The following is a 27,483-nucleotide window of genomic DNA, read 5'->3' as shown; positions in this document are numbered from 1 at the left end:
TTTGGTAGGGGGGTTTTTTTTTCCTTGTCAAGGTTTTATTATTAGAGTCTACAGTATGCAAGCGACTGCTTCCATCACGTGGGGACTTGGTGCATATACCTTGTCTGCAAGTTCCTCATTTGGGGTAACTTAGATCTTGCTTTGGGGTAATCGGGAGTTGATCGCTATATCTCGATCTATAGGTTGGCTGCATAGCAAGGTGCATCACCCGACGCTTACAGTTGCTTTACTAGCCAGGTGTTCGTTCATACAGTACTATATACAGAGTGGTACGGAGAATCAGGCCAGTTTACAATTAGCAACAGATAAATTTGAACCGTCAATTCATAAATGTGATCTATCATGCGAGCAGTGACCAATTCAATCCAGATCACAAATTCCCCCTGAAGAGGATTTGACAATAGCCGCAACAGCCAGACGATCTTTGTGTCAAGCCCACTATTCATGGAATAGCTTAATTGACAGACCCAACTCAAGGCCGTCGTTTCAAATCAGCAAATCTCCGAGTCAATTCATCGAGCTCTGGTATCCCGTTGTTACTCTTGCTCTTGGAGGCAGCCCCATTGCCTTCTTTCGAGACGCCTGAATCTTTCCCTTCTGTCCCGGGTACTTTGACTCGAGGATTGGGGTTGTCCGTTCTGGGAGCCGGCGGCGCAACACTAACAGGACTCCGACCTGCAGCAAGCCCACGCGGGGGTGTAGCTTTGGTCAATTCACTAGCATCAGAAGCTCGTCTCGTTTCAGAATTTGGCCTTGAGTCATCCTGCTTGCTGGAAGTTTGCGGGATTTCGATTTCATCGCCGTCGTCTCCCCTAACATCGTCCACAAACTCCGGCGCGTCCCCAAGCTCATTACCACCCCATTCAACCCCATATGCCTTTGCAATCTCTCTCAAATAAAGCTCAACAAGCTCCTGACCAGGCGGACGAACACGCAATCCCTTAAGTAGGCGATCAGGTACCTTGACGGTATCAATCTTGTTATCCTGCGCCAGAGTCATGAATTCTTTTCCGTAACGCTCACCCAACATGGTGCGAAGCATAGTAAGCTCACGCAACTCATGAGGGAACCGATGCCAAGCATAAAAGATGACAACAGCGGCCTCATCAAGTGCAGTGTCCATATAAGGAATCTCCTCATCCGTGGCAGAAGCATCACCAGAGTCTTCTGCAGCCCCTGCCGCCGTGATCGGCGTGCCCGACCGCTCAGCCTCCTTCTTCTGAGCACCACCGCCCAACCATCCAAATCCAAAGCGCGAGCCAGAGCTCTCGCTCTTAGCCGCCGGCGCGGTACCGGTCTGAGCCTGAGTGCGCTGCTTGAGCAGCTCTTTCGCGCGGATGCGGGAGCGGTTGCCTTGGTCGCCGAAGGCTAGCTGGTCGAGGACGTTCGCGCGTGCCAGCAGGAGCTCGCAGTATAGCTCGACCATCTCCATTACCTCCACGGCGACGTCTGTTGCGATGACATTCTCGACGCGGATGCGCGCGGAGGCTTCACGGCCTTCGCTGAGGAGTTGGGAGAGTTCGCGACGTTGGACGACTGATGAGGCCGTGTCTTTCTTTTGAACAAGGCGGAGGCGGGGGATGAGGAGACGGAGGGTGGATACTAATCTAGTCTGTTCCATATTAATTGTGTTTCTGGTATGTTTGGGTGCAAGGTGAGGACATGTTATGGTGATGCGGTGATGCGGTGATGCGGGGTAGTCTTGAAGCTTTAGGCAGCGAGGTTTGGGAAGTATCATCGAGATCAGAGAGGGCAGATGCAAGGCAAGACAGAGTCAGAGTATTCAGAGCTGAAGAGCTTACCGTTTGCGCTGAGGGAGGCATGGTGTGTGTTGAAGAGGGAAGTCAAGCGGGGAGAGTCTCCAAGGTTGGGGTTAACGTTACCCACTCTCTTTTATACAGCCAAGTCCAAGTCGAATCTCGCTTTTTCCCCTTTGCTTCTCTGGATTGTACTCTTCACTTGTGAGATTGGTTATTGTATCGGTATCTGCACTCAACTACAGCCAATGGAAGTGGTCTTGTTACTTTCGCAGCCCACCTGATCTTCAAGTCAACTGTCATTGTCTTATTATTCCAACCCATCAAGCGATCGAAATGTCCGGTAAAGGATGTTGGCCTTCATGCTGGCCTTCATAAGTAAATATGAATTGCCCCGCCCGCTCAGTCAGCAACCCGTTATCTCCAGCTCCAACCACACTTGGGCAACTCGTATGCGCTTCTCCCTCATGTCACATCCAAATGGAGGTATGCGACCCATGCTGGACATGTCGCAACCGGCGCATTCAATGCGACCAGTCCGGCACACCATGCGCCAAGTGCGAGAAAGCGGGACTAGAATGCTTCGATAAACGCCCGTTCAGATGGGTGAAAGGTGTGGCAATTCGCGGCAAGATGCAAGGCCGCTCATTTGAGGGTAAAGCAGGAGACTCGTCTTCTGCTTTGAAGCCTGTACGGTCACCAGTCAAGAAACCTCGCACGCCGGTCAGTGGCGAAACCCTGCATAGTGCATTACAAGACCCATCTACATCGCACTTAGATCACGTTTCAAAGTATTACATAGATTATTGTGAGTCTAGATGCGAAGCGCAAGAGAACAAGCATACTGACAAGATGTCAGATAACGAACGAATATGCAAGTTATTCATTGTCTACGACAGCGACAAAAACCCACTCCGGAGTCTGATCCCTTACGGAATGAAAGAGCCAATCTTACAAAAGGCCATTCTTGCTCTGGCGGCGCGGCACCACGTCAACTCAGGGCAGCCGTTTCATCAACTTCAAGCGCCGACCTCTCCTGATCTCATCAATGCTAATCGAGACGCACTGCTTTTCAAGCATCAAGCTATGGAAGCTCTATCCCGGGCCCTAGGCAATGCAAATTCAGACTCATCCAAAAAGGATACTACTGTTGCTAGTATCTTTCTGCTCATATTTTTGGATCTTTTGGAGTCTGGGAGTGATGGCTGGAACTTTCATCTCGAGGGTGCTAAGAGCTTGATTTCTTCTCGGCGATTGATGGGGGACACTGGTATCAACGATGGGCCTGGTCAGACCATTCAAGAGATTCGAGGTTTTATTGCTAAGCAAATACACCTGTGGGGTTTCCTTCATACTTGATGTTCACTGCTGGCTGAAGTGTGACTGACTGAATACAGGATTGAGACTCTGGGAGCAACCTTCCTACGACCCAAGCTACTATCCGAATTCATTTCCGCTGACGAAGAAGACGCCCAGTCCCAAGAAGCCATCGAGAAATCTTTTCTTGGGTGCCCGGAATACTTGTTGAAAGCGATACAATTCCTCTCGAATGAACGAGATACTATCGCAGCATCGAAGCTCGATCAAGCCGCCATCCAAACACATATTCAAGATACAACAGCCATGCTGTCTCTTATCCAGAATTTTGACTGTTACGCTTGGGTCTCAAGCCTTCAAACTTCCAGCCAATCAACCCCAAACAAAATAAGCAACCTCTGCACCCTATCGCAAGCATACAAGATCGGGGCTTCGATATATGGTAGACGAGTCCTGGATGCCCTCACAGACGATGTCACCTTACAAGATGACTTGTTGTCGGAGCTATTGGGTCTTATTGATGCATTGAAAGAGGACGAGGCCCTCTTCAAGTGTATTCTATGGGCTATCTTCGTCGCGGGTCTGGAATGTCGCACTCAAGCACAAAGGGATTTCCTTGTTGAATGTTTAGAGAAGTTTTGGGTGGCGACTAGTTGTTTGAATGTCGTTAATGCGGCGAATATCTTACGGGATTACTGGCAGCAAGAGGATAAATTGGAGGTTTCTTCGCGGTGGATCTTCGACATTGGACGGTTAGGTCGGGACTGGCTTCTGATATAACTTTGTAAACATGCCAATGGCATAATCATGTCAAAAGCGACTTGAATGCTTTCAGCAAATCCTCCTTCAAGTCCTCCCAGTTCTCCAAGCCAACACTGATCCTCAATAACTTCCGATCAACCTTTGAATCCGACAAAGCCCTCCACTCAATCAAAGACTCAACACCCCCCAGACTAGTAGCATGCTGAAAGAAACACAGCCTAGTCGGCAAAACCTTCGCAAACTCCTCCCGATGCAAAACAATCGAGAACACAGGTCCGAACCCATTAGGCATCTGCCTCTGCAACCACTCTCCATCCTGCAAACTAGCGTGATAAACCGTCTTGACAACCGACTGAACAACCGCCTCCTCACTACCTTCAGCGGGAGACTGCATCGACATAGCACCATTCATCCACGAAATCAACTTCGCAGAATTAGCACTCGCCCGCTGCACACGCACCTCCAACGTCCTCAAACTTCTCGTCCCAAGCCAACTCTCCATACTCCCCATAACCGAGCCCAGCGCAATACGATCCTCAAACAACCTCTTCGCCCAATCACCCCGCCTAACAGCAAGAACCCCACAAAGCAAATCACTATGGCCTCCAAAATACTTCGACCCAGAATGCATAACAACATCCGCGCCCCAAAGGAACGGATCCTGCAAACCAGGCGGGGCAAAAGTACTATCAACAACGAGGAACGCGCCACGACCATGCGCTTTCTGTGCATAGGCTTCGATACTGAACGCCGTGCCGAGCGGGTTCACCGGCGTCTCGAGGAGGATGACGTCGCCGGCGGAGAGATCCTCGGCGGAGCAATCCAGTGGGAGCTTCTGGAGTCCTGATAGACGGGATATCACAGATATCACTTCATGGCTGCCGTGGTAACCATCACCCACTGAGATCCGGCGTGGGTTTAGGAGGGTCAGAGCTGCGTGGAGGGCTGCTAGACCTGTCGAGTAGCTTATTGCTTGACCTCCTAATAGCGATGTAAGGATCGCTTCGAAGCGGGTTGAGTTAGGGGCAAATTCGCGGGAATAGACGAAGTTTTTGCCGTTGAATTCGTCCTGAGATTGTCAGTTTCATTTGGGTTGACTGGTTGATGGTGATGTCTTTGATGCGTACCACTGGGTCTTCGGAGGGAATGAATTGGTCTGGGTCATTGGGATATCTGAAGATTGTTGACAGATGGATCGGAGGTGCAACATCTGTTACTAGATTCAAGGCATCGTCTGCATGCAATGCTCTGGTTGAAGGGTGGCTGTTATGCATCGGTGCCATTTTGTCTGTCTTGGGGAGATATCGAGAAGGGTGAAGAAGTTTTAAATCTCTGCTTTTATATTCTTTTGACAGAGATTCTTTCTCCACCTCTATCAAGTTCCCAAAAGGGCGTCCAATTAGACTTACAACGAAGTTGGCTTTGATGCTGAATGGTGGCAAGCCAGAGCCCCACTCCCGTCAACTTCCGGAACAGGAAAGGCTTAGGTGTATAGAGGACGACATGTCATCCTCTTTTTCTAATTTGCCATTTTCTGTATCAAATATAATGTGTTTTGTCAAAGGAAGAGTAGAAAAAGGCTGGTAGTGGCGTATCCAGGGCCCTGGTGAGGTATTGATAATCTCGTCATGAAAATATTCCAGCAAGTATACCGATTATGCATTGTTTTGACCTCTGATCCGTATTCGCTCATTTTTGCCTATTTTTGCCCATTTTGCCCATTTTGCCCATTTTACTAATTCGAGTGTATGTTAATTCTATTGCTGGTAATTGGGGGTCAAATTTGTCAGTCATGCATGCTAGAGGCGTTAAAGGAGTTGTGGCAGACTGTACCATCCAAGGCAGACGTTCGTTTTTCGCAGCAGCGGTAGACATGGGTTGGGAAGCTAGCAGGAGGACTTCAATCAGTAAGTGGTTGTGGAAAGCGAGTATCCTCTCTGATGAAGTTGGGACTGTTTGGGGAAGGACGAGAAGAGGATATCGAATCTGGGCTGGGTTAACCGTATGGGTTGTGAGGGGTGTTCCAGTCTCAGTCAGGAGCTAGGAGGAAGGGCTATGGCAAGTTCAAGAAAGGTAGATTGAGATTAGATCAAAAAGATGGATTAGATGCTAAATCAGTGGAGTTGTTTGCCCCCCTGGACTGCCCGTTTGGGTGGACGTGTCAATTTCGCGACGTTTTCTCATTTCTTGGTGGGAGAAAATAAGGTTTTGACTAAGACACGCGTGTTGGGACTTGGAAGACGCGTCCAAGTGATTGATAAGGATTTAAGGTATTTGCCTGGTTTGTCGTGGCCACGTGTGTTCCTGCCTCTTCAGTGCCGTGCTTGCCTCGGAGTTCAGGCCCTTTGTTTGCCCTGTCTCGGTCCAGAGGAGGCTGACTGTTCAGTCTACTCGGATATCTTCCTCTCTCTCCCTCCTCTCTCTCCCTCCTCTCTCTCCCTCCTCGCCTCTTCTCCTTCTCTCTGTGTATTTATACGTTCCTCTCTCCTCTCGTGGGTGTCCCTTGTATACCAGTGGCCATCTGTACTGTGTAGGAATAATATATAAGTAGTTAGTTTATAAAAGACAATCTCCGTACAATATTTCCTGTGCCTATTTCATATAAGTAGTTACGGCATGCTTGCAACAGGTAGCTTCTTGGTGTATACCGAATCCAGAAATGGTCAGACCATTAACAGAGGTTCTAGATCCCATCCAAGCCATGTTTACATGATTTTATATACAAGTAAATTATCTCAATTTCATAAATTGAGAAGCTAAATCCGCAGGTCTGTCAATCTCAGCTTGGAGATACCGACTGATCTGTGGGTTGAGTCTTCCACTGTAGAATCTATTCTCACTGGCAGTAAATTTAATGCAGTAAGCATATAAGTCCGACAAATGAGCATTCAATGGCGAGACTTGCAGCCCTGAGTCCTACTGCAGAGCACACCAAAACGTTCATGGTAGCGAGGTCCCAAACGGCGGCAGTGGGTCATCTCGGCATGAAGAAGACGAGTACCATTGATTCAAGACCATACAAACCCCGAGTCAGATGAGACAAAAACAAAGCCGAGCGAATAAGCTGACATGCACGGATCAATCCTAGATTTAGTGTCTACAACAAGGGCCCAAGACCCAGAGCAAAAAAACACACATCCAATGAGAACCAAAAGAACCCGAGCAGACCAATAAGGAAGCAGTTCATGTATCCCACCAGATCTGGCACTTGAGCCGAAGAGTGGTCCAAACAGAAAAGAAATTGAGACTCAGCAGTCACATTAGTATATTTAGAACATTTAGGTCAACCCTAAGCGGCCGACCCACTGTCAATTGCGCATTCTCATTGGTCTGCTCGGTTTATGATATCATAGGCGTGAGATTTCGGTGCCGCCATGCCTATTTGGGAATAAAGTCAACTGTATGGTTCATTTTAGTATTTGCGATGCGTTTCAGTATCTGTGGTTGTTGTAGGGGAATATGTAGCGGGTGTCTTATCCTTCTTCTGTCCCTCTATTTAGAGGGCTGGGTTCGCTCTTTCATGGTCTGTTGTATATCATCACTGTCTTTACCAATCGCCTTGGCTTCTTTTCTTTCTTTTTTGGCATTCATCTATATCCGAGGTAAGAAAAGACTTTGATACTGGATCCATAACTGGACCTGCATATCTCTCTATTCCAGTCTTACACTACTTCTTTGCTCTGGGCAATCACTAACAAAAGCCTATCTTCTACAGATCTATCTCTATCTCCTCAAACCACCAATATGCCTGCTATCCCACCAACAATGGATACCACATCAGCAACCACGTTAGACGTTACAACATCACTCCTAAAGCGTGGCTCTCTCAGCGATCCCTCCAAGTACCCCCTCTGGGTGTTCCTCATTATCATCGGCTGCATCGTGGGTGGTCTCATCGGCTTCAGCGTGTGGACTATGTACCACGGACTAGATGATACCAATGCATTCAAAGATGTACCCTTTGAGCAAAAGAAATACATGCGCGAGTCCCGACAGCGTAATTTGAATGCTTTGGCTGTTGAGGCTAGGAGGCCTGAAATGATTATTCCGATTGATCAGATGAATTGGTAATTTGGGATTTGACTGGGAACGGAAATATGATGCACTACTTTGGGGGAATTTTGCATTGATCTGGGCGTTATCTTATGGCTTTATGGATTGTATACAAGATGGCTAGTTGGTTAGCTAGCTCCGAGAATTAACATTATACATAAACAGTATGTTATTACTGTCGCTCTACTGTACTGTACACTTTAACGAGGCTCATGCATCAGCCTCACGCCTAGCGCATTATATCATGCATATAACAGTCAGAAGCATGACTTTTACTATAGTCATAATGATGATAATGTCCAATCAAGATCATGCTATCTAGTCAGGATCATGGTGCGCGGTCAAGATCACAACGTTTCGCTTATTTCCTATACCCCTGAGTTGATCTCAGGATCACGACGCAAAATCAATGCTGTTGAGACTCGATCCTATACTCATAATGAATGAAACAATCATTGGCCTGGAAAAAAAGTCTCAAACGAACATTTCTTTGACATTCCCGGCCATTCTATCTTTTCTATTTCAAGTCTTTCTTTGCCTTCCTTCTTATCGTGATATTGACTCGTATATACTTTGCCGAACGCACTAGGCATGATGTTAAGGCATAGGCAGAATTAGGATATAAAATGTTAAAAATGTACAGAATAGTCCACGGTCACTGTAAATGCTTTATTTAATAAACCATTCGAAGGACAAGATTTGATTGATTGTTCAATTAGAGGCAGCGAACTGCTGGCCCAAGTAGAAGAGAAGGTAATCAGTGAAAGAGCGATGTATAATATACAAGGATTTAGAATCCAAGTCCTAGCAGCGAAAATCACAAGGTTTCACGGGGAAAAGAAGCTGTTTTTTCTTATATTCAACAAACATTATCCACCAGCTTGACCGAGACAGGCCACCAACTGTGAAAACAAAACCCCAATGCATATCAGAAGCAGAAAAAGGGATATCCAAGAGGAAAGAAAATAATAACAGTGCTGGAGAGCCAAGGGATATATAAGTCATGAAGCGGGAAGTAAAAAAGGCCAACGTTGAGCGTCGTCAAGAAAGGGCATCCAGGGGATGTAAAGAACCGTAAAAGGGGGAGGATTATGTAGAAGCGAAATTAAAAAAAAATGTGATGAGAAATGAAGAAAATGCCGATGTAGTGACCGGGCTGATCACCGCAGCAGACAAAATTGCTGAAAGGATGCCCTGGGGTGTTTTCTGTACACACTCTTGTACACGGATTGGTGATCATGTACAGCAAATGCAACTAAAGCAGCCAGTTGAGGCTGATTTAGAAGTTCACGGCCAAGGCAGCGACAGTACCAAAGGCCAGGGTCAGAACCGAGACAGCAGCACTGGCGGCACCATTGGCACCAGCGGAAGAGGATGCAGCGGCGGCAGCGGTGGTCGAGGAGGCCATGGCAATTTCAGCAGAGCCAGTGAGAACGTGGGGCTGGTAGGTGTAGCTCAGAGAGCCGGTCGACTTAGGCAGGCTAGTGCTGGAGGCGGCGCTAGACATGGGGGTCATTGTGGAGCTAGCACTGACGGTTGATGTGGAGCTAGAAGTGGGGGTGGAGGTCGGAGTCTCGGTCGACGAGGGAGTGGGAGTAGGGGTAGAGGTGGGGGTAGGAGTGCTGGTAGGAGTCTCGGTCGAGGAGCTGGTGCTGATGCTGGTGCTGGTGCTAGTCGGGGTGGGAGTAGGGGTAGAAGTGCTGGTGCTAGTAGGAGTGGCGGTGCTGGTGGGAACCGAGATGGTTTCGGACTCAGTGCTAGCGCTGCTACCGCTACCCTCCTTCTCGAAGACGACGATGTGGGCGGTCTCGCCCTTGGGGACGGTAACAACACAGCCGGTAGCGCCGCCGGCGCCGGTGAAGGGAGTACCGATCATCTCATTGACGGAGTTGACAGCGGGGTCGATCTTGCAGGGCAGGCCGTTGCAACCATCACCCTCGCACACAATCTCGATACCGAAGTCAGGCTTGACGTCGCGGAAGGGAGTAGTGGGCTCCAGATAAATGGGGTTCCAGCCGATCTTCAAGTAAGTGTTACCGGAGGCATCAGTGTTGGCACCAGCGGTATACGGAGACCAGTTGCCGACGGGGTTCGCGGAAGTACCCCAGATGCAACCCTCCTCGGCAGAGACACCGGGGGCGTTGATATAGTATTGGGCAGCAGTAGAGCACCAGTAGGACATGCCAGGCACAGCCAGATCTTCGAGCTCTTCAACCATGGTCGGGATAAGCATGGCTTCGTTTCCGGGCAACACAGTCTGACAGAAAGACACGGCCTTGCCAGCCTTGTTGTGAGCTTTCACAGCTCCCTTGGAATCCTCACAGTAGTCACGCTCAGGGAATGGCTTCTGAATCTCTCCGCTCTCGTCACAGTACAGACCACCATTCTAAGTCCGGTTAGCTATGGCTTCATTACCGAGGCAGCAATTGATATTTACCATTGACATGGGGTAGGAGTAGGAGGTAGCCTTGGGATCCCACTGCATAGAAACCTGACCAGGGGGGCAGGCATAGGGGCAGTAGTTTCCAGGCTTGCAGGGTTGGTTAGGGCTCATAGCCCAACCGGCATTCTGCTCATTCGGGGTGACAGAAATCAGGCCAGCATCAGTGGGAAACTGACACTTTCCGCTCTTCTTTTCCAGGGTAACATCACGGCTATGGGCATGGCTGTGACCATGGCCATGTTTGGCAGCTTCAGCGCTCGCGATGAGAGCGATGAGCGCGGCGGCGCGGGAAGATGTGACCTCGAACTTCATTGTGTCAGGGGGAAAGACTGGATTTGAATCGATCAAATAAAAGAGTGTATAAAGCGAATGGCTAAGTCAAACGAGTGACAGAATATACGGCCGACGGGCCAAGGGACAACAATGCTCGCAGAGATGATGGTCAAGGGAAAGGAAAGTGTATGGGGGAGGAGCACCAAGAAAAGGGACACGGCCTGTGCAAGCTTGGAAAAGGACCCCGGCCGGCTACTCAGACGACCAAGACCATGAGTGACGGTGCTAACCTCAAAGAGTGATAGATCTGGAATGATATGCACGCATTTCCGGTACAGTCAGAAAGCTAACTTCTTCACTTTGGACGGAACAGACCCTGAGTGGCCCTGGTGTCGCGAACTTGCGGATTGAACCCATAATTGCCCATAATTGCTTGCCCCAAACAGGACTCATGCGCGGTGCCTTGGACCCCCAAAGTGCTGTGCCCCTGAGCAAACTCCACTAGTGGTCAGCCATATGGGGCCGCTAGGTGTTTAGCGTCAGGGGCGGCGCCAGATTGCAGCCAATGATAGAGAATTATACCCCGATGGTTCCTGCTTGGCAAGTGGAGAGAAGCCAATAAGCTTGGTGTAAATGAGGACCCACGGCGTGTTATCTAGCGAACTCTTTCAACGGTGTGGTCCTGGAGTTGAAGAAAGAGGCAAGGAGAGACATGATAGGAGTTGAGATCAATTGTTTCAAATCACATGACATCACAAACCCGAAAACTGGACTGTAATTGTGGGAAACACAAAATTGGACTACCTTGACTGTCGCGACAAACGGAGAGAGAAAAACCACTTAATGGAGCGGATTGCAGTCATAACCACGGGCAACTCCCGGCAGAGCAAGCAAAAGGAGCGACTCCACATAAATTGAGTTACTGCACAGGGGAAGTCATTAGCCCTAAAATTGTCCACGGGACGGCTAAGCTGATCAACTGTCAATCCCAATCAAATTCACCATGCTGTTCTGGTCTGGACCGGTTGATCAAATTACAATCCTGCTTTCTTGTTGAACCCAGCCAATGGCACCGTTTATAGGGGGATCTCGGAGTCTTTCTTTGACAAGCGCGGGACCATATGGCCAAGAGATTCGACCGTTGGATGACGATCTCTGAATGCCAACATGCTATTGTGGGGGTCACTGCATGGTTCTACGAGGCTTGATTTTGATGTGGCAGCAAAGCGTTTGGAATGTTGACTTTCTAGTACCGATGATAAGGGATATACACTGAGCTGGACATCCAATCTCTAATTGGTTTAGCTTCATGTGGGTGATCAAATAACATTAAAGTTGCTTTTCGACTAATGCATGAGGTTTAGTCATTTGAACCTCTTCAATGACTTATCATGTGAAAAATTGAATGCTGTGCGTAACGTGCACAAGGTAAGAGAATTGAATTTGAGCCCTGCTTTTCTTTTTTGAAACAAATTGTTTTCACTGTGGAGGTGAACAATTTGAGGTAGGTGAGCAGATCAGGTGCTTTGTGTGAGTCCCAGAGTCAAAGTGGATAGGGTTCAAGAAGGCAGCATTTCCTAGACCTAAACCATAGTTCTACGGTCTCGAGCACATGGTATTCTGGACATTCTTGATCAATGAGTTGTTATTTGGATGCTTGAATGCTTCGAGGCTAACGTGTGTGGGCACTTCCTCTTTATGTACTTCTCGTTGTGTTTTGCTACCCAGGGACCTTGGAGATTTCAAGAATAGCCGTTCAAAGGAATGATGACAAGCACCAGGATATGAAGTTCATCCTAGCTCTAAACTGGAAACAAAATTTTCTGTTCCATGATTTACCTTAAATGATGATTCTTCGTCATAGCCAAATCTCACAGGCAGATCCCTAGAGACACCTTTCAATTCCGCTTCTTCCACCGCCAGCCAAGGGTTTGACGCCAAGGGCTGCCAGTCATTTTCCGCCGTGGAGTCTTGGCATTTCCCCGGGTCGACTTTGATATTAATCTAAGTTTAATTAGTTATGATTAAATGTGGATTATCTAAACGTTCATCTTTCTGAATATCATCATCGTTTTCTTAAAGGGGTATGCAATTTGTTCACACTGTCAAATTCTCAGATAATTAATCAGCACAGCTCAGCCCCAGGCTAAGCAGGCAGCTGAATACAAAAATTGGGGGCCAAAACCAAAACAAAGCTACGAGTATCAATTGAAGCAGGAGAATAAATGCTACCTGCCGAAAACGATCCGCCTGATCAACCTGCCCGACGCGGCCCCATCAGAGATTCGCACTTGAGTCTAAGATAAGCATGAACTCTCAAGAATTGTCTCTATAACTACGCTCGGTCTCACAAAGTGGAGGCCATAAGCCATGCCTCCAATGTCCAAAACCTGCCAGAGCTGCGCAGATTCCAAGGTGCGATGTGTCCGCACTGTGAACGCAACGGGCGCATGTAACCGGTACGACGCAGAAATCTTATGAGAAAAACACCAAGACTTATATGTCAATGCTAGATGTCTCCGCCTGGGTCGAGAATGTCTCTTTCGCCAAACCGGTCGTCGATTCAATGGCTTCCAAAAGGATCGGTGAGCAGCTTTTATATGATAATCGACGACAGCATCACTCATTCCCTTTTTTTTTCATTTTAGCAAGATCAAGGCGCTCGAATCAAAGATAACCGAATTGATGGCCGATCGCACCGCGCCAGTAGTAGAGAATGAGACCAACTTACACATCCTCAGCACAATAGCAACAGATGGCAATATTACAGCTGAAGACATCATCGGAGGAGGTATCTTGACAATAGAGACAGCCGAGAGCTATCTACAAAATTTCAAGACCAAAATGACCCCGAACTTTCCATTCGTCGTGGTGGCCCCTTCAATATCTATCATGCAACTCCACCAAGAAAAGCCATTCCTATGCCTGACAATCCTTGCGTCAGCTGCATATGATAACATGCCCTTACAACGGGCGCTAGGGGAAGAAATCAAGAAGTTCATTGCTTCACGCATGCTATTAAACGGCAAAGTCTCTTTTGACTTGCTGCAAGGGTTACTAGTCTTTCTCGCCTGGTGAGTCTCCACTTGACCAAGAGATTTAATTTGTGGGGGAGATGCGTCTGACATTATCTGACAGGTCGCATTATTACTCGCGTCCACACCGTTATACACAATTTCTCCAGTTGGCTCTTAGCCTCATTGTTGATCTGCGGTTGGATCGACCGCCACAAACGAGAGTGTGGAAGACAGGTTTGCGCTTTGGGCTGAAGTACAATATGGATGAGCAGTTGTTGGACCGTCCTCACTGGGGGAGTGATGAGCAGAGAGCTGTTCTGGGCTGTTATTATCTATCATCATCGTGAGTTTGACTTGGTTGTTTCTTCGGATTTGGCTGATGTTTCTTAAGGATCGCAGTACTTGTGCAGAAACATTCGACTTTTGCACATATGCCATATCTGGAAGAGTGTTGCAGGTCTCTCTCCCAAGGTAACGAGTATCAGCATGACGAATATATTAGTTATATCATTCGGCTGCAGTTCATCGCAGAAAAGATCGACTCTTTCTCTGCAAAGCATGGGATTGAGTTAGATCATCCTGGCTCGGGGTCAGAGCTCTATATCATGAATCTCAAATCAGAACTAGAGGGGTTTTATCGTCAACTTCCTTTCAATGTCGATGAAAACTGTGCGTTTAAGCAATTCCATATACAAGAAACAGGCACAATGCTAAGCTCATTATAGCTCTTCTGGCTACCCAATACCATGCAACCGGACTAAGTCTATACCAAGTGTGTCTCACCAACGCAAAACAAACCCTCCGGCCTGACTATGCATCTCCTACCTGGCGCATTGATATGAGTCTTGCAGCGCAGATCTCAGCCAATGCGATTCTGGCCCAATACATCCTTCTTCCTCCAGGCGAGGAACTTGGATTTAACAATACGCAGTGGGTACAGATGGCGTTTGCTTTGCTGGTTTCATACCGATATTCTGCGATTGATTCCAAACCAGAGCAAAAGTCTGCCTTTGTTCATACTTTGTCACAGATTCAATTGAGGTTAGGAGCACTATCTACTCCACGTGTAGACTTGAAAGGTGCTCGAGATGTTTTCTTTCATTTTAGAAGCCGTGTGGTTCGGATTGAGAGCTGGTTGGGCAATAGTAGCAAGGAGGAGTCAAGCACCGCAGATGATGAGGGCCTTCGCATTTTTGAAGATCTCAACACTATGTCAAATCCCGAGGCTGCTCAGTTTGAGCGTATCATGGAAGACATGGGAGACGTCGGTGATCCTCTTGGGGACTTCTTCTCTCCTTTTGTGGATGAATGGCAGAGCTTTCAGGATCATTATTTTTCGTCCTTCTAGGGGGTTATGGGTGCCTAGTAGCAAAACAAATCGAGGATCCATTCTATCTTGCTCATGTATCTCAGCTAACGTTAACTGAGACAGCTCGTTTTGTGATCGAGTACCAGGCTCTCTGGAATATTATAAACATGTGAAAGTCGAAAATCAAATTATGCAATATTTGAAGAGATCTAACAGCCATGTGGATTATATGTCTGGTGTTAAGTTATCACCGAGCCGACGTATACACGTACGCGCCAAGACGATCTATATCCCCGACCCGATTTGTGACATAAAAGCAAGGTATCGTCCAAGAAATGTCTGGATCATGACTGACAAATATTGAAAATGACTCTTTCAATCCTCTTGATCTCATTTTTCATTTCGTTCATCTCCCCAATACTCTGCTTCACATCCTGTCCACTCCTCGGTCCAGCATTCCCCTCATTCACTTTAAATACAACCGATAGCACAATCTCAGCAGCACTGAAAAAGCTCACTCGGGGGTTTGATACTTTGGTCAACACTACAACGGGCACTCATGGGGATATCTCGCCAAATACAACATTCAGTATCACTTTATTCTCGTCCGACAATGGGAACGCCAAAGATGAGCCATTCTTCTGGCAGTATCACCACACAGCACCTGCCTTGCAAGAATCTTCACATGAATCCCAGACTGCATATCAGAATAGCATCTATCGGATAGGTGGTCTGACAGAGGTGTTCACCGTGTGGTGTCTTCTTATTGCTGAAGATGGAGGTCGGATCTTTAATGATCCAGTCACAAAGTATCTTCCAGAGCTACTTGATGCAACAAGTGATCAAGACTCAATTGAGCACGTTCGATGGGGAGATGTCACTATTGGCCAGCTTGCTAGTCATATGTCTGGCATTGCTCGTGACTGTAAGTGTTTGAATTGGACTATCATCCTAGCGATATCTTATTAACAATGAACAGATTGCTCGAGTGATGTGACTCTACAGGCAGCTCCACTTGGCTTAGGTCTGCCTCTGCTTCAGGCTACTCATAAGTCTTGCTGTGATGATTCCACCAAATGTAGTACCAGCGGTATGAATCTCACGACCTTTCTTCGCAATCCGCATGTTAACAAATGTATAGATTTCATACGGCACATAGCCGCCCAAACACCCGTCGCCCAAGCAGGGGTAACACCCAGCTATTCTAACATGGCATTCCAACTGCTAGGCTATATTATAGAAAGGCAGACAGGGAATTCATACAGCGAGGCCCTGCAACAAAGCATTTTGACACCACTCAACATGACTTCAACCACCATATTTGCACCAAATAATTCATCTGAGGGGATTATACCCATAAACAAACAAGCCAGTGGCTGGTCAACCCACGGAAGCAGCAAGGAAGCGTAAGTCACCTCTCCGAAGAAAATACAATCAAGCCACCTCAATAGAACACAATACTAACACAAACTTCCAAACCAAAGATCAACAGCCCTCTTCACAACCCCAAAGGACCTCTCAAAAGCCGCAAGAGCAATCCTATCCTCGACTCTGCTCCCAGCCCCAAACACAAACACCTGGCTAAAGCCAGTCTCGCACACCTCAAACCCAGCAAACTCCCTCGGTAACCCGTGGATAATTTACAGCGCTGGGAACTACCCTAATACCTCAATGGTAGATATCTATACCGTTCTGAGTAACGAAGATCCCAAGGAAAGTCTCTACAGCTCTTACCTAGGTCTCGTGCCCAGTCTCGGCGTTGGGTTTGCCATTTTATCCGCTGATACCGAGAAACCAGCCGATTTGAATGCTCATGCAGATCTGATTGGGGATGTCGTTTTGGAGGCTTTGATGGAGGTTTCTGCCGAGCAAGCCTTGACTAATTTTGGCGGCTTGTATGTGGATTCCAGTGCTGCGCTCAATTCTTCGATTGTGCTTGGTGTGGATGAATTGCCTGGATTGTTCATCCGGAGCTTTGTCAGTAATGGTACTGATTTTAGGGCTACATTGGCTGGTATTCTGGGTTTTGCCTCTCCCGCTGATTTGAGTATCAGGTTGTATCCTGTGCAGCTGGTTGAGGGGTCTAGGTCTGGGTCTAGAATGGAGCTTAGGGCTGTTTTTCAGGATGTGACTGAGTTGGCGGATGCTGGGACTCCTACTTGTGTGTCTTGGTTGAACTTGGACAAGTTGCGGTATGGTGGGAGGGCATTGGATGAGTTTGTGTTTGAGTTGGATCTCAAGAAGAGGGCTGTCAGTGTTGAGATCCCTGCTTTGCAGATCACACTTGAACGGAGTTAATCTGACTTGGTTGATTTGCGTTGTCGGAGGGTGTATCAAATGTTCTGTCATAAATCCAAGCCATATCATCGTCAACTATTCATGAGCAATTTGAGACTATTCACTGTGCTGGGCTTCTAGACCCTTCCACCCAGCAAAGGCTGCAATGTCATTACGGTCTCTCCAGCCCCAGGCAATACAATAATGCCTAGCAAGGAGCTGCCATTCCTCCATCTCATCCAGCATCTCCAAGCCGGCAACCCTCTCCTTCTCCTGCTCACTAATCCACTGCTTCCAGATAAATTCAATATCAGCCGCCGCCTGGCCGTTCTCAAATCCGTGCTCTCGGAACCGACCGCGCTGCGCTTCGAGCGATGCATACCGATGCAGCGTCTGGAGCTGGATACCGCGCGCCGCAAGATTCGAAACCATGACCTGGCCGAACGAATCATTTGGCCGAATAGGCTCATAGAGAATGAGTCCCAGGGGGGATCTTTCTTTGGGATCTACAGCACCAAAGAGACGCGTCGTAAAAAAAGAAACTACCTCCTCCGCCTCAATTGGCGACAGGTAGATGAGACAGCACTCTGAAATCAAAAGAGTCGGCAAACTCGTATCGACGCCCGGTAAGATTGCCCCAGGATCACTGCTCCCAGCCAGCGATCGCAGATCAACAGGGTGGACATGATAAATAGGTGAGTGAAGCGCATCTCCAACTTCAGATATCGTGACCGAGTGATTTCCGGTCTTCTCCGAGTCCGTTTCCAACGCGCGCTGCATCATCGGCGCCGAGCGGATCGCGCGGATCTTCGCAATCGTGTTAACTGCGAAATCAATCTCATGGTAGACAAAGTCCGGTTGTTGTCGTGAGGATAGAAGCCGGAAGACACGCGTGTCGGAACCAGCCCCTAATGAGATGATCTGTTTCTTGTGTTTCCGTCCTGCTGGTGTGTATGGACCGAGGAAACGAGCTACGAGCTGGTCGATAGCTGTTGTGCGAACGTAGGTTCCTATTGCGCGAGGACATGCGAGTCAGCCATTGATTCTATGGTGGGAGCTTCAGCTAACGCTGGGGGGTGTCTTACCTCTGTTAATGATTGGGAGCCGTCGGGTCGCGGACCCTGGGGGTGTCAATGCCGTTGCATATGCGTCGTCGAGGTATCCCAGTTCGACAGCGCTGAGGCGGGACACGCTTGCGTCATTGTCGGTTCCTTGCACGATGCGGTCTTTGCTAGATGGGATTGAATCTGCGCGACCGCCTCGGCCACGACCTCGGCCTCTTCGTAGTGTGTTCAGATTTGGAATGTGGGATGCGGCCATGAGGAGTGGAGGAATGGAGCTTGGACTTGCATGGTGGGGGTGGTCGATGACTGTATATGACTGCCCGATGCATATATCATCTCCAAGGGAGTCATGCGATTGTTCTTCTTATAATTATTGCAATATGACCCTCAGGGTCATCATCTTAATATTCAATGTTTGAATGCAAGACACAGTAGCCATGCGTGGAATGTGGCACGTGCTATGAAAAATGAAGCTGAGGCTCAATGACTTCTTTTCCCTTATATTTATTAAAACTGAGCGGCTTTCAACAACCATCCGGCGGTCGTCTAGTTGGTTTATGGCGTCAGACTGTAATTGACCATTGTAATCTGAATGTCGCCGGTTCGACTCCGGCCCACCGGAATTTTTTTGGTTTCCTTTTTTTTTATCCGGCAGTTTTGGAGAAGACAATGTGTGCAGCATGCATGTTTTTTTTTATATTTGCTATATATACCTTTATGTTGCCCTTATTAATCTTTTTTAAGGATGAATCCAGGGCCGAACGACTCAAAATGTTATATGGAAAGTTGGGTGAGACTAGACGGGTCTACCCAGTAACTTATATATCTCTAGTGCTGGACACCTCAACACGAAAACATGGCCATTTTTGTACACCTCTATACTAAAATGCAAAGAGGAAAGCCATGAGGTCTACTGTCCAAATCTTCACAGATATACTCAACCAATGCGGACCAATGCTGTCCTACGACAGTAATGTATTCGCTGACAATGTATCGCTAGCACCTTTTATACATAAACAAAGTTGTTTCGGCACAGAGGACAGGTACTCTGGTTACTGCTCTTGAACCAGCGGAACAAACAAACCGAGTGGAAAGTGTTCTTGCAAGTAGCACAGCGCTTGTTAGGCGTCTGCATGTCCGTCGAAATAACAGAGTAACAGATAGCGCATTCGCTCTGGCCCTTGAGGGCACCCTGGACGTTCCGTCGGAAGGCCAGCAGGCCATCAACCAGATTGCCGTTGGCGAACATGATAACACCCTGGATCGTGAGCAGCCAGCTCTTCCACTTCTTCTCGTCAACGAGCACGCGACTGCGACCAACGACCAAGGCGGGTTGGAGGGGGTATGCGGGGGGGAGGGAGATGGAGATGGCTACTGGAGGGGATTCTTCGTCGACGGGGATGGATGCGATGATTTCTCCTGTCTTGGCGGAGATTTTCACATCCAAGGCTCGCTCTTCATTTGGATCTTGAGTTGCGACCCAATCGGTTACGCCCTTCAGGGCATCCTCGACCACGAGAGGGGAAATCTAGATGCTGTTAACTGTGATCGGGCAATATGCAGAGTGGGATTCAGGTGAACATACGTATTTCTCTGTCCATGATTCCACTGGGCCCTTGATACGCTTCTTGGTGTCGATCCACCAGTTCTTGGTCATGTTGGCGGAATATCTCAGGCACTGGTAGTACAGATGAACCAAGAGCCACTGTGTTTCCTTCTCAGCGGACTCAGATTGATCTGGCTTGAAGGACCGAATGTCGAGCTTGGAAGCATCGATCATTTTTCCGTGGGACTTTTGAAGGAAATCGAATGTGAATTCCAGTAGGGGAATAAGGACATTGTTCTCCTTAATATTTCCCGTGTAATACTCCTGAACAGGAAGCGACTACAATGTTGTTAGCCAAATTGAATCGATCGTAGGGATACACTACATACTGCGTTTGTGAAGTGGTCATATACCACCAGCCAGGCTAGCAGGTATGAGCGCATGGTGGTCCACATCTTATCATCTCCATAACCAGAAGAGATCATTTGCACCGTTGGTGGCTCCATCAGCAGAGAAATAAGCTCATCAGGGAGACTAACAGCAGTCTTTGACAGGGCAACATCAAAAGACACTTGCTCCTGACAATGGGGGATATAGCGATGAAGGATTGTGTAAGCAGTGCGTTGAACCGCCCGGCTGTGTGCAGTCAGAAGATGGAAGGTCTCACTGACATCATCCAGTTTGTCAACAGGGATGGTAGTGATCAGGCGTTGCAGTAGTTCAACGGCAACGTCGCGAGGTTGATGGAATGTGGTAGACGAGTCTATATCGGGTTAGAAAACAATGATAACTAGGTCGAGAAATCTTCGAACGCTTACCAAATTTGTCAATGGTAGAAGCCACATCATTAAACAATTGAGTCTTGCGGTCTGACCAAGCGTCCTGGACATCATCATTGCTGTCATCCTCCGAGATGGTCTTCAACTTCGAGAACAGCCTGAATGATGATACGAGTAGCGGCAAAGCCTCTTCACCCCCACGAGTCTCTCGGAACACAGAGCTCAGAATGTCCATGGTTTCTTCCCAGTGAGATCCATAAATTTCACTCAAAGCCGGAAGAACAAAGGAAAGAGTTTTGATAATCTCAGCCCTCAGACCAAGAGGCACCGATTCAGATTGGAAACACTCGATCAAGTGCTTGGTCAGGAAAACCAGTCGCTGCGTGGGAATGGTGGAGACGACCTCTTCCTCCCCAGATAGGAGAATATTGAGCAATGAAAGCTTGCGCAGGCCTAAAGATGGTGGAACGGTTAGTCAATAGATCTGTCAAGGTTCACTTCGGTCAACTTACCACCTAGAGAAGTGTCCTGAGGTTTCAGTCCAGTAGAATCCGCAACCAGTTCGTTACAAATTCGATTTCCGATGGGGTTTGAAAGGATAGGGCCTCGCAACACGGAAAACCAGGACGCTGAACGAATAGCATTGGCAGTCCGGGCCTCTCTGCAAATTGTTGCAACATCATCTGAAGATTTTGACGAATCAACAGTTGTCATGAGTTTCACAAAGGCTTCGCCAACCCGATAGTCTGTGGGCGATGTGCCCTTAAGATCTTCCAATCGGGCCTCCCAAGACTTAGTGAACAAGGCTGAAACCGTCAGATCGGACGCGGAGGCAACCGGAGAGTCCGAACGGATCCAACCCCCAATCACCTTTCGACCGCTGAATACAGTTTCCATGTACTCCTCGCGCTGATCAGCCAATTCGAGACCAGAGATACCATTGGAGTTTTCGATACTCAGATCATCATCAATGAGTTGAACAGCCAATGGGAGGAATTGGAACAAGGTCTCCAGATCTTCCTGCTCAAGATACTTTACAACTTCTGAGCTTGAAAGGATACTGATAGTGAAGGTTGCCAAACGGAAAGCAGAAGAGCAATGATCCGAGTCACGGGGAATGGTAGGCCACAAGGCCTTGAAAGAGTCAGATAGCTCGCGGTCGACCAGATGGACAATACCACCAAGAGGACTCGTGATTGCAATAGAGGAGCGCGGTGGAAGCTGAAGGAAGGGGCTCAAAGCTTCTTCCCATGTGCGACGAGTGGGCAAAATGTTCTTAATTTTGCCAGTGGCACCTTCGGCTGTAAGACTTGGTAGCAATTCGTCTGCTATGGCAAGAAGTGATTCGATCCTGCGAGTGATTGATTAGTATGCGCCCTGGTAGATGCTCAAGATCAACACTCACGATAATGATTCTTCGTTCACATTACTGAAACCACGTTGAAGAATTTCGATGCTTGACTTGGCACTCGTATCGCCAACAGCAGTTGCCTTCAAGGATCTCAGCAATGACTCCGCTACACTTGATACTTCCTCCTCGGGTGATTCTGCAAGGAAGAGAAGCTTGCCCGCTAACTTCGAACCGTGAGGACCAGCCTGGAACTCGCGAAGTGATGACGGTGCAGTTTTTCCAATATGTGAAAGCCCGTGTAAAGCATCGAAGACTCTGTCATCTGAAGACAAGGCGTCAATCAGTGACAAGAAGATTTGTTGCATCAATTCACCATGAGATGACTTGTTCTGGAGAACAGCGGTGATGATGGGCCAATGGGCATGGCTGCCCCGGCAAGCCTTATCAAGAGCACGTACGACGAGCGAGTTGAGCTTTTCTTTGTGACCAACCTCGTTGAAGTCGAGAGAAGAGAGCAAGCTTTGAAGGACATGGACATTTGACTGCTCAGGCTCCAGAGCCAGAGCCTGCTCAACAATGTTCTCGAAACTGGACGCATAGCCGTCCCACTCCCGACATGCAAGAATGATGGCAATTAAACGGTCAGCAGATGGCGAGACCAAAAGCTCTGGTGCATCGTTTTGTACAAACTTCAGAAGATCTGAAGATTTCTTGGTAACAGATGGCATACTGCGAACACACTCTTCAACTGCAGCTGCAGCACCGTATGGCTTGCCATTGCGAGTGCGCAAAACCTGCAAACACCCCTCAAGAAGGGCTACAGTTGATTTTTCGAAGACCTGTGAGACTTGAGCCTCGACTTCAGTCTCTGCAGTCCGGGACATGACGGCAGACTGCAGAGCCAATAGCCTTTTTGATTGGGCACATATAGAGTCTTGTGAAGTGCGGAAGTCTTTTGATTGTTCTGGCGATGACAACCTCACGGCTTCTAAGAGGCCGTCGGAAAGGGCTGTACACAATGATTGCAATGCCGGTTGCTGTTCCGTAGAAGCCAATGTGGAGAGATAACTGATGCAAGTTCCTTCGGCTGATTGGACAGGAAGAGACCACTGAGACAGCTCTGGGTTGACTTGCACGTAGTTGACCACCAAGGGAGAGAGTCTTTTTTCAATAAAATCGGACCTTTGATCATCGGGTAGCAAGCTTGCAAGCCACGTTCCGATTTGAATGTAAGATTTCCATCCAAGAGCCAAATTTTGACGTGGCTCTTCTCTTGAGTTAAGGCCTTCCTGCAACGCCTCTGTTATGGCAATCGCACTTGTGGATGTAATTTCGTCACCAGAGGTTGCCTTGTCAGCACCTGCGAGTACCTCTTGGGGTATGATCCGAAGTAATTGATCAAGATTCGACCAATAGTTACCATGCCCCCCTTGGGATCCTTTTTGCATATACTGGCGCAACTTTTTCGAAGCAGATGACTTTCCGGTATAATCGTCAGTCCAAACTTGAGGTCTCAATGATGTCAATAAAAGAAGAGACTCAGACAATTCGGAGCCTGATCCAATTTGTTGAAGAGACAAAGCCTTTCCAATGACGGCTGAGCTGAGGGTCTTCCAGTCAAGCCACCCAGGCTCCCTAGAAACTGCAGACCGAAGCAGAATGTATATAGATCGACGAACATAGGGATCGTCGTGGTGACAGAGAGACCAAAGGGACTTGCTTCCTAATAAAGTCTCAATCTCCGGTAGGTTCTTTTGCAGATCTTCATCGGCCGAGTTCCCTGCCAATTGTTAGTTGCGAACTTTAGGGCGGAAGTGTCCAGCATACCTAGTACCCGGTTGAAAAGCATGATTGCGGCCCCAACAACGCGAGCGTATTTTCCTTCAGCATCGTCTCTCTTGACTGTCCTTTCATCACTCAGCGTCAGGGATGTTTGGTGAAGAATGACATCATCTACAAAGTCCAAAATGGAGCCTTGGTAGATCTTCCACACATTGTTTCTCTTTTCTTCCGACGAGAAGACTCTGGTAAAAGATTCGAGGGCGGTTCGTTGCACAGGTCGATCGTTGTCGTAAACGCCGGCAAGCCATGCTCCAATGACTTTAGGTAAATTGGGAACAATGCGCTTTCCCACAAGGCCGGAAATTGTACCTTGTATCGGGTGTGCAATTTGTCGAACTCGGCGCGAAAGATCAATTGAGAGGCGAGGGTAAATTTTGACCTAAATCACGAAGTCATATTAGTGAACTGTATAAAGATGAACCAGTCTATACATACCCAAGCGTCCAGAAAACCGTCATCTAGGGTGCCGCTGTTCGCTTCAACCTTCGAAATATGATCCTTCAACTCTTCCAGTGCCTTTGTGCGTGTGATATCATCTTTTTTCAGCAAATTCTTGAATGCAATGACTAGTTGTTGGTCTGCAATGCGAGAAAGATCCGGCGGCGCTGCAATATAGGTGAGAGCAGACGGCTCTTTTCCTTGACCAGAGAGTCCACCAGAGAAGCCTCCAAAAGAGCCCAAGGCACCAGCAGCAGCGCGACTGCTGGAGGCCTGAGATTTGAACTTTTTGCTCATGTGGGGTATGAGGTCAGCGGGATAAGGAAGTAGTGGGGGACGAGGTCGAAATCGGGGGATTGGAGGATTGCAGCAAAAGTGAATGGCTGCAGGATTTGACGATAGGATCAGCTAAGTGATCGGAACGCTAAAATCGACTTCGATCTAGTGTGTGAAGCTGCAAGTCGACCCGATCTCCAACAATCTGCGGGACATGATAGCAATCACGTGATTCGGTGTCATCGCTGTCCCAAACAGGAAAAGCGTCGGTGCGCGAAAGATGAGAGCTCGCGCTCATCTTGTCTTTCGCTCTCCTGCGGTCTGTATTGGAGCCCAGCCAAGATGAAGTTCTTCATTGAGTATGTTTTGATATATCCTACTTTGCCTCTAAGCTGACTCTCACCGTTTTCAACAGTGATCTTCCGGTGCTGTTTCCGTACCCTCGCATCTATCCCGAACAATATGCCTACATGTGTGATCTCAAGAAGACCCTCGACGCAGGGGGTCACTGTGTGCTGGAAATGCCCTCAGGAACCGGCAAGACAGTTTCGCTACTGTCATTGATCGTCGCCTACCAGCAGCATTATCCGGAGCACCGCAAGCTCATCTACTGCTCCCGAACGATGTCGGAGATCGAGAAAGCTCTGGCCGAGCTGAAGGCGTTGATGGAACACCGCGCAAAGGAACTGGGCCATGAAGAGGAGTTCCGTGCGCTTGGTCTGACCAGTCGAAAGAACCTTTGTCTTCACCCTTCCGTGAAGCGAGAGAAAAGCGGTACGGTGGTTGACGCTCGGTGCAGAAGCTTGACCGCGGGATTCGTCAAGGAGAAGAAAGAGCGTGGAGAAGATGTCGACCTCTGTGTATATCACGAGGTAGGTCTACATCTTTCAATAACGCGTTGGATGATCTAATTGGTATAGAACCTTGACCTACTCGAACCGCATAACCTCGTCCCCCCGGCGTCTTCACCCTCGACGGACTATCAAGATATGGAGAAGAACACAAGCAGTGCCCTTACTTCTCTGCTCGGCGTATGGTAAGATATTGAACGGGAGCATGTGTGACTTTCAGATTTAACAAGATCACTAGATGCCGTGGTGTAACATCATCATCTATTCATACCACTATCTGCTAGACCCGAAGATTGCGGAGCGAGTATCGCGAGAGCTTTCGAAAGATTGCATCGTGGTCTTCGACGAGGCGCATAACATTGATAACGTCTGCATCGAATCACTGAGTATAGATTTGAGCGAGGACTCCCTACGAAAAGCAACTCGAGGTGCGACTAATCTAGAACGCAAAATCGAAGAAATGAAGAGTTCGGATGAGGAGAAGCTCAAAAATGAATATTCAAAGCTGGTGGAAGGACTGCGAGAAGCAGAGCAAGCTCGCGAGGAAGACCAGTTCATCTCAAACCCGGTTTTGCCTGATGACTTGTTGAAGGAAGCTGTTCCTGGAAACATCCGTCGAGCCGAGCATTTCGTCTCTTTCTTGAAACGGTTTATTGAATACCTCAAGACTCGGATGAAGGTCACTCATACCATATCCGAAACACCCCCTTCATTTTTAACTCACCTGAAAGATCTGACATATATCGAGCGGAAACCTTTAAGATTCTGCGCTGAGCGTCTAACGTCACTTGTGCGAACACTGGAGCTGGTCAACATTGAGGATTACCAACCCCTGCAAGAAGTGGCTACCTTTGCAACTCTTGTCGCAACTTACGACAAAGGGTTCGTTCTCATCCTTGAGCCATTTGAATCAGAAGCAGCCACTGTACCAAACCCAATCCTACACTTCACTTGCCTGGATGCCGCTATTGCTATCAAACCTGTATTCGACCGCTTCAGCTCCGTGATCATTACTTCGGGAACTTTGTCACCCCTGGAAATGTATCCAAAGATGCTTGGCTTCACTGCCGTTATGCAGGAGTCATACAGCATGACACTCGCGCGACGATCATTCCTGCCTATGATCGTCACCCGAGGTTCAGATCAAGCACAAGTCTCATCTTCCTTTGGAATCCGTAATGACCCTGGTGTTGTGCGGAACTATGGAAGTCTAGTCACTGAATTTTCTCGCATTACACCGGATGGTGTCGTGGTCTTCTTCCCGTCTTATCTCTACATGGAATCCATTATCAGTATGTGGCAAGGAATGGGCATTTTGGATCAGATCTGGAACTATAAATTGATTCTCGTCGAAACACCCGATGCACAGGAATCTTCACTTGCTTTGGAGACGTACCGAACAGCGTGCTGTAACGGACGTGGTGCGATCTTGTTTTGTGTCGCTCGAGGCAAGGTTTCCGAAGGTATCGATTTCGACCATCACTATGGCCGTGCAGTGCTTTGCATTGGTGTTCCTTTCCAATACACTGAATCTCGAATCCTGAAAGCCCGTCTCGAGTTTCTGCGTGAGAACTACCGCATCAAAGAGAACGACTTCTTGTCTTTCGATGCGATTCGACACGCTGCTCAATGTCTGGGTCGTGTCCTGCGCGGCAAGGATGACTACGGAGTCATGGTGTTGGCAGATCGCCGGTTCGAGCGAAAACGTCCACAACTCCCCAAATGGATCAATCAGGCAATGCTGGACAGTGAGACAAATCTCAGCACAGATATGGCCGTCTCAAACGCCAAGAACTTCTTACGGACCATGGCCCAGCCTTTCAAATCCAAGGATCAGGAAGGTATTTCCACTTGGGGCTTGGCTGATATTGAACGCCACGAGGCCAAGCGGAAGACCGAGGAAGAGCGAATGATGAGAGAGGAAATCAACAATGGACACATGGAGGGTCTCGTCCCGTCTGCATCTCGGATTGTGGAGGACGAATTCGATGATGACATTGACGAAGACCTCATGATGATGGATGCCCAATAAAATAATCGTGTTCTTCATACTGGGACCGGGCGTATATAGTGGTGCTTTGGGCATGAACTCTTGGGCGTTATCATTTGGCAAGGATGCCATTTCGCA

General features: G+C 48.1%; 9 protein-coding genes across 9 annotated transcripts; 5 read left to right on the top strand and 4 right to left on the bottom strand.

Moving 5' to 3' along the window:
• Positions 1-472: 472 nt before the first annotated feature.
• N7511_004891 (IST1 family protein) lies at positions 473-1,823 on the bottom strand (the record flags this gene model as incomplete). The annotated part of the gene is made up of 2 exons (XM_057127316.1): positions 473-1,612; positions 1,803-1,823. The coding sequence occupies 2 exons, from the start codon at positions 1,821-1,823 to the stop codon at positions 473-475; spliced, it is 1,161 nt and encodes a 386-aa protein (XP_056986206.1).
• Positions 1,824-2,237: 414 nt separating this feature from the next.
• Positions 2,238-3,854, top strand: N7511_004890 (Zn(II)2Cys6 transcription factor; the record flags this gene model as incomplete). The annotated part of the gene is made up of 2 exons (XM_057127315.1): positions 2,238-3,094; positions 3,155-3,854. 2 exons carry the CDS (start codon positions 2,238-2,240, stop codon positions 3,852-3,854), a joined length of 1,557 nt encoding a protein of 518 aa, XP_056986205.1.
• Positions 3,855-3,879: 25 nt separating this feature from the next.
• Positions 3,880-5,119, bottom strand: N7511_004889 (putative transsulfuration enzyme family protein; the record flags this gene model as incomplete). The annotated part of the gene is made up of 2 exons (XM_057127314.1): positions 3,880-4,905; positions 4,964-5,119. 2 exons carry the CDS (start codon positions 5,117-5,119, stop codon positions 3,880-3,882), a joined length of 1,182 nt encoding a protein of 393 aa, XP_056986204.1.
• Positions 5,120-7,580: 2,461 nt separating this feature from the next.
• On the top strand, positions 7,581-7,907 carry N7511_004888 (uncharacterized protein; the record flags this gene model as incomplete). Its single annotated transcript, XM_057127313.1, has 1 exon — positions 7,581-7,907. The coding sequence occupies one exon, from the start codon at positions 7,581-7,583 to the stop codon at positions 7,905-7,907; it is 327 nt and encodes a 108-aa protein (XP_056986203.1).
• A 1,261-nt stretch (positions 7,908-9,168) lies between these two features.
• On the bottom strand, positions 9,169-10,644 carry N7511_004887 (SUN domain-containing protein; the record flags this gene model as incomplete). Its single annotated transcript, XM_057127312.1, has 2 exons — positions 9,169-10,275; positions 10,327-10,644. The coding sequence occupies 2 exons, from the start codon at positions 10,642-10,644 to the stop codon at positions 9,169-9,171; spliced, it is 1,425 nt and encodes a 474-aa protein (XP_056986202.1).
• Positions 10,645-12,975: 2,331 nt separating this feature from the next.
• Positions 12,976-14,970, top strand: N7511_004886 (Zn(II)2Cys6 transcription factor; the record flags this gene model as incomplete). Its single annotated transcript, XM_057127311.1, has 6 exons — positions 12,976-13,064; positions 13,119-13,190; positions 13,254-13,679; positions 13,744-13,965; positions 14,014-14,291; positions 14,348-14,970. 6 exons carry the CDS (start codon positions 12,976-12,978, stop codon positions 14,968-14,970), a joined length of 1,710 nt encoding a protein of 569 aa, XP_056986201.1.
• A 327-nt stretch (positions 14,971-15,297) lies between these two features.
• Positions 15,298-17,799, top strand: N7511_004885 (serine hydrolase domain-containing protein; the record flags this gene model as incomplete). Its single annotated transcript, XM_057127310.1, has 5 exons — positions 15,298-15,856; positions 15,911-16,021; positions 16,073-16,337; positions 16,416-17,181; positions 17,350-17,799. 5 exons carry the CDS (start codon positions 15,298-15,300, stop codon positions 17,797-17,799), a joined length of 2,151 nt encoding a protein of 716 aa, XP_056986200.1.
• Positions 17,800-19,278: 1,479 nt separating this feature from the next.
• Positions 19,279-24,525, bottom strand: N7511_004884 (ubiquitin-protein ligase RKR1; the record flags this gene model as incomplete). Its single annotated transcript, XM_057127309.1, has 8 exons — positions 19,279-19,800; positions 19,858-20,157; positions 20,208-20,581; positions 20,637-21,050; positions 21,110-21,948; positions 22,003-23,728; positions 23,776-24,169; positions 24,226-24,525. 8 exons carry the CDS (start codon positions 24,523-24,525, stop codon positions 19,279-19,281), a joined length of 4,869 nt encoding a protein of 1,622 aa, XP_056986199.1.
• Positions 24,526-24,846: 321 nt separating this feature from the next.
• On the top strand, positions 24,847-27,387 carry N7511_004883 (TFIIH/NER complex ATP-dependent 5'-3' DNA helicase subunit RAD3; the record flags this gene model as incomplete). Its single annotated transcript, XM_057127308.1, has 4 exons — positions 24,847-24,863; positions 24,920-25,376; positions 25,425-25,535; positions 25,594-27,387. 4 exons carry the CDS (start codon positions 24,847-24,849, stop codon positions 27,385-27,387), a joined length of 2,379 nt encoding a protein of 792 aa, XP_056986198.1.
• Positions 27,388-27,483: the final 96 nt, after the last annotated feature.

The sequence above is a fragment of the Penicillium nucicola genome (assembly GCF_028828085.1).
Source record: "Penicillium nucicola strain IBT 29836 chromosome Unknown utg000003l, whole genome shotgun sequence".
Taxonomy (NCBI): domain Eukaryota; kingdom Fungi; phylum Ascomycota; class Eurotiomycetes; order Eurotiales; family Aspergillaceae; genus Penicillium; species Penicillium nucicola.
The sequence above is the reverse complement of the archived record's forward strand: the minus strand, read 5'-3'. Positions and strand labels throughout refer to the sequence as shown.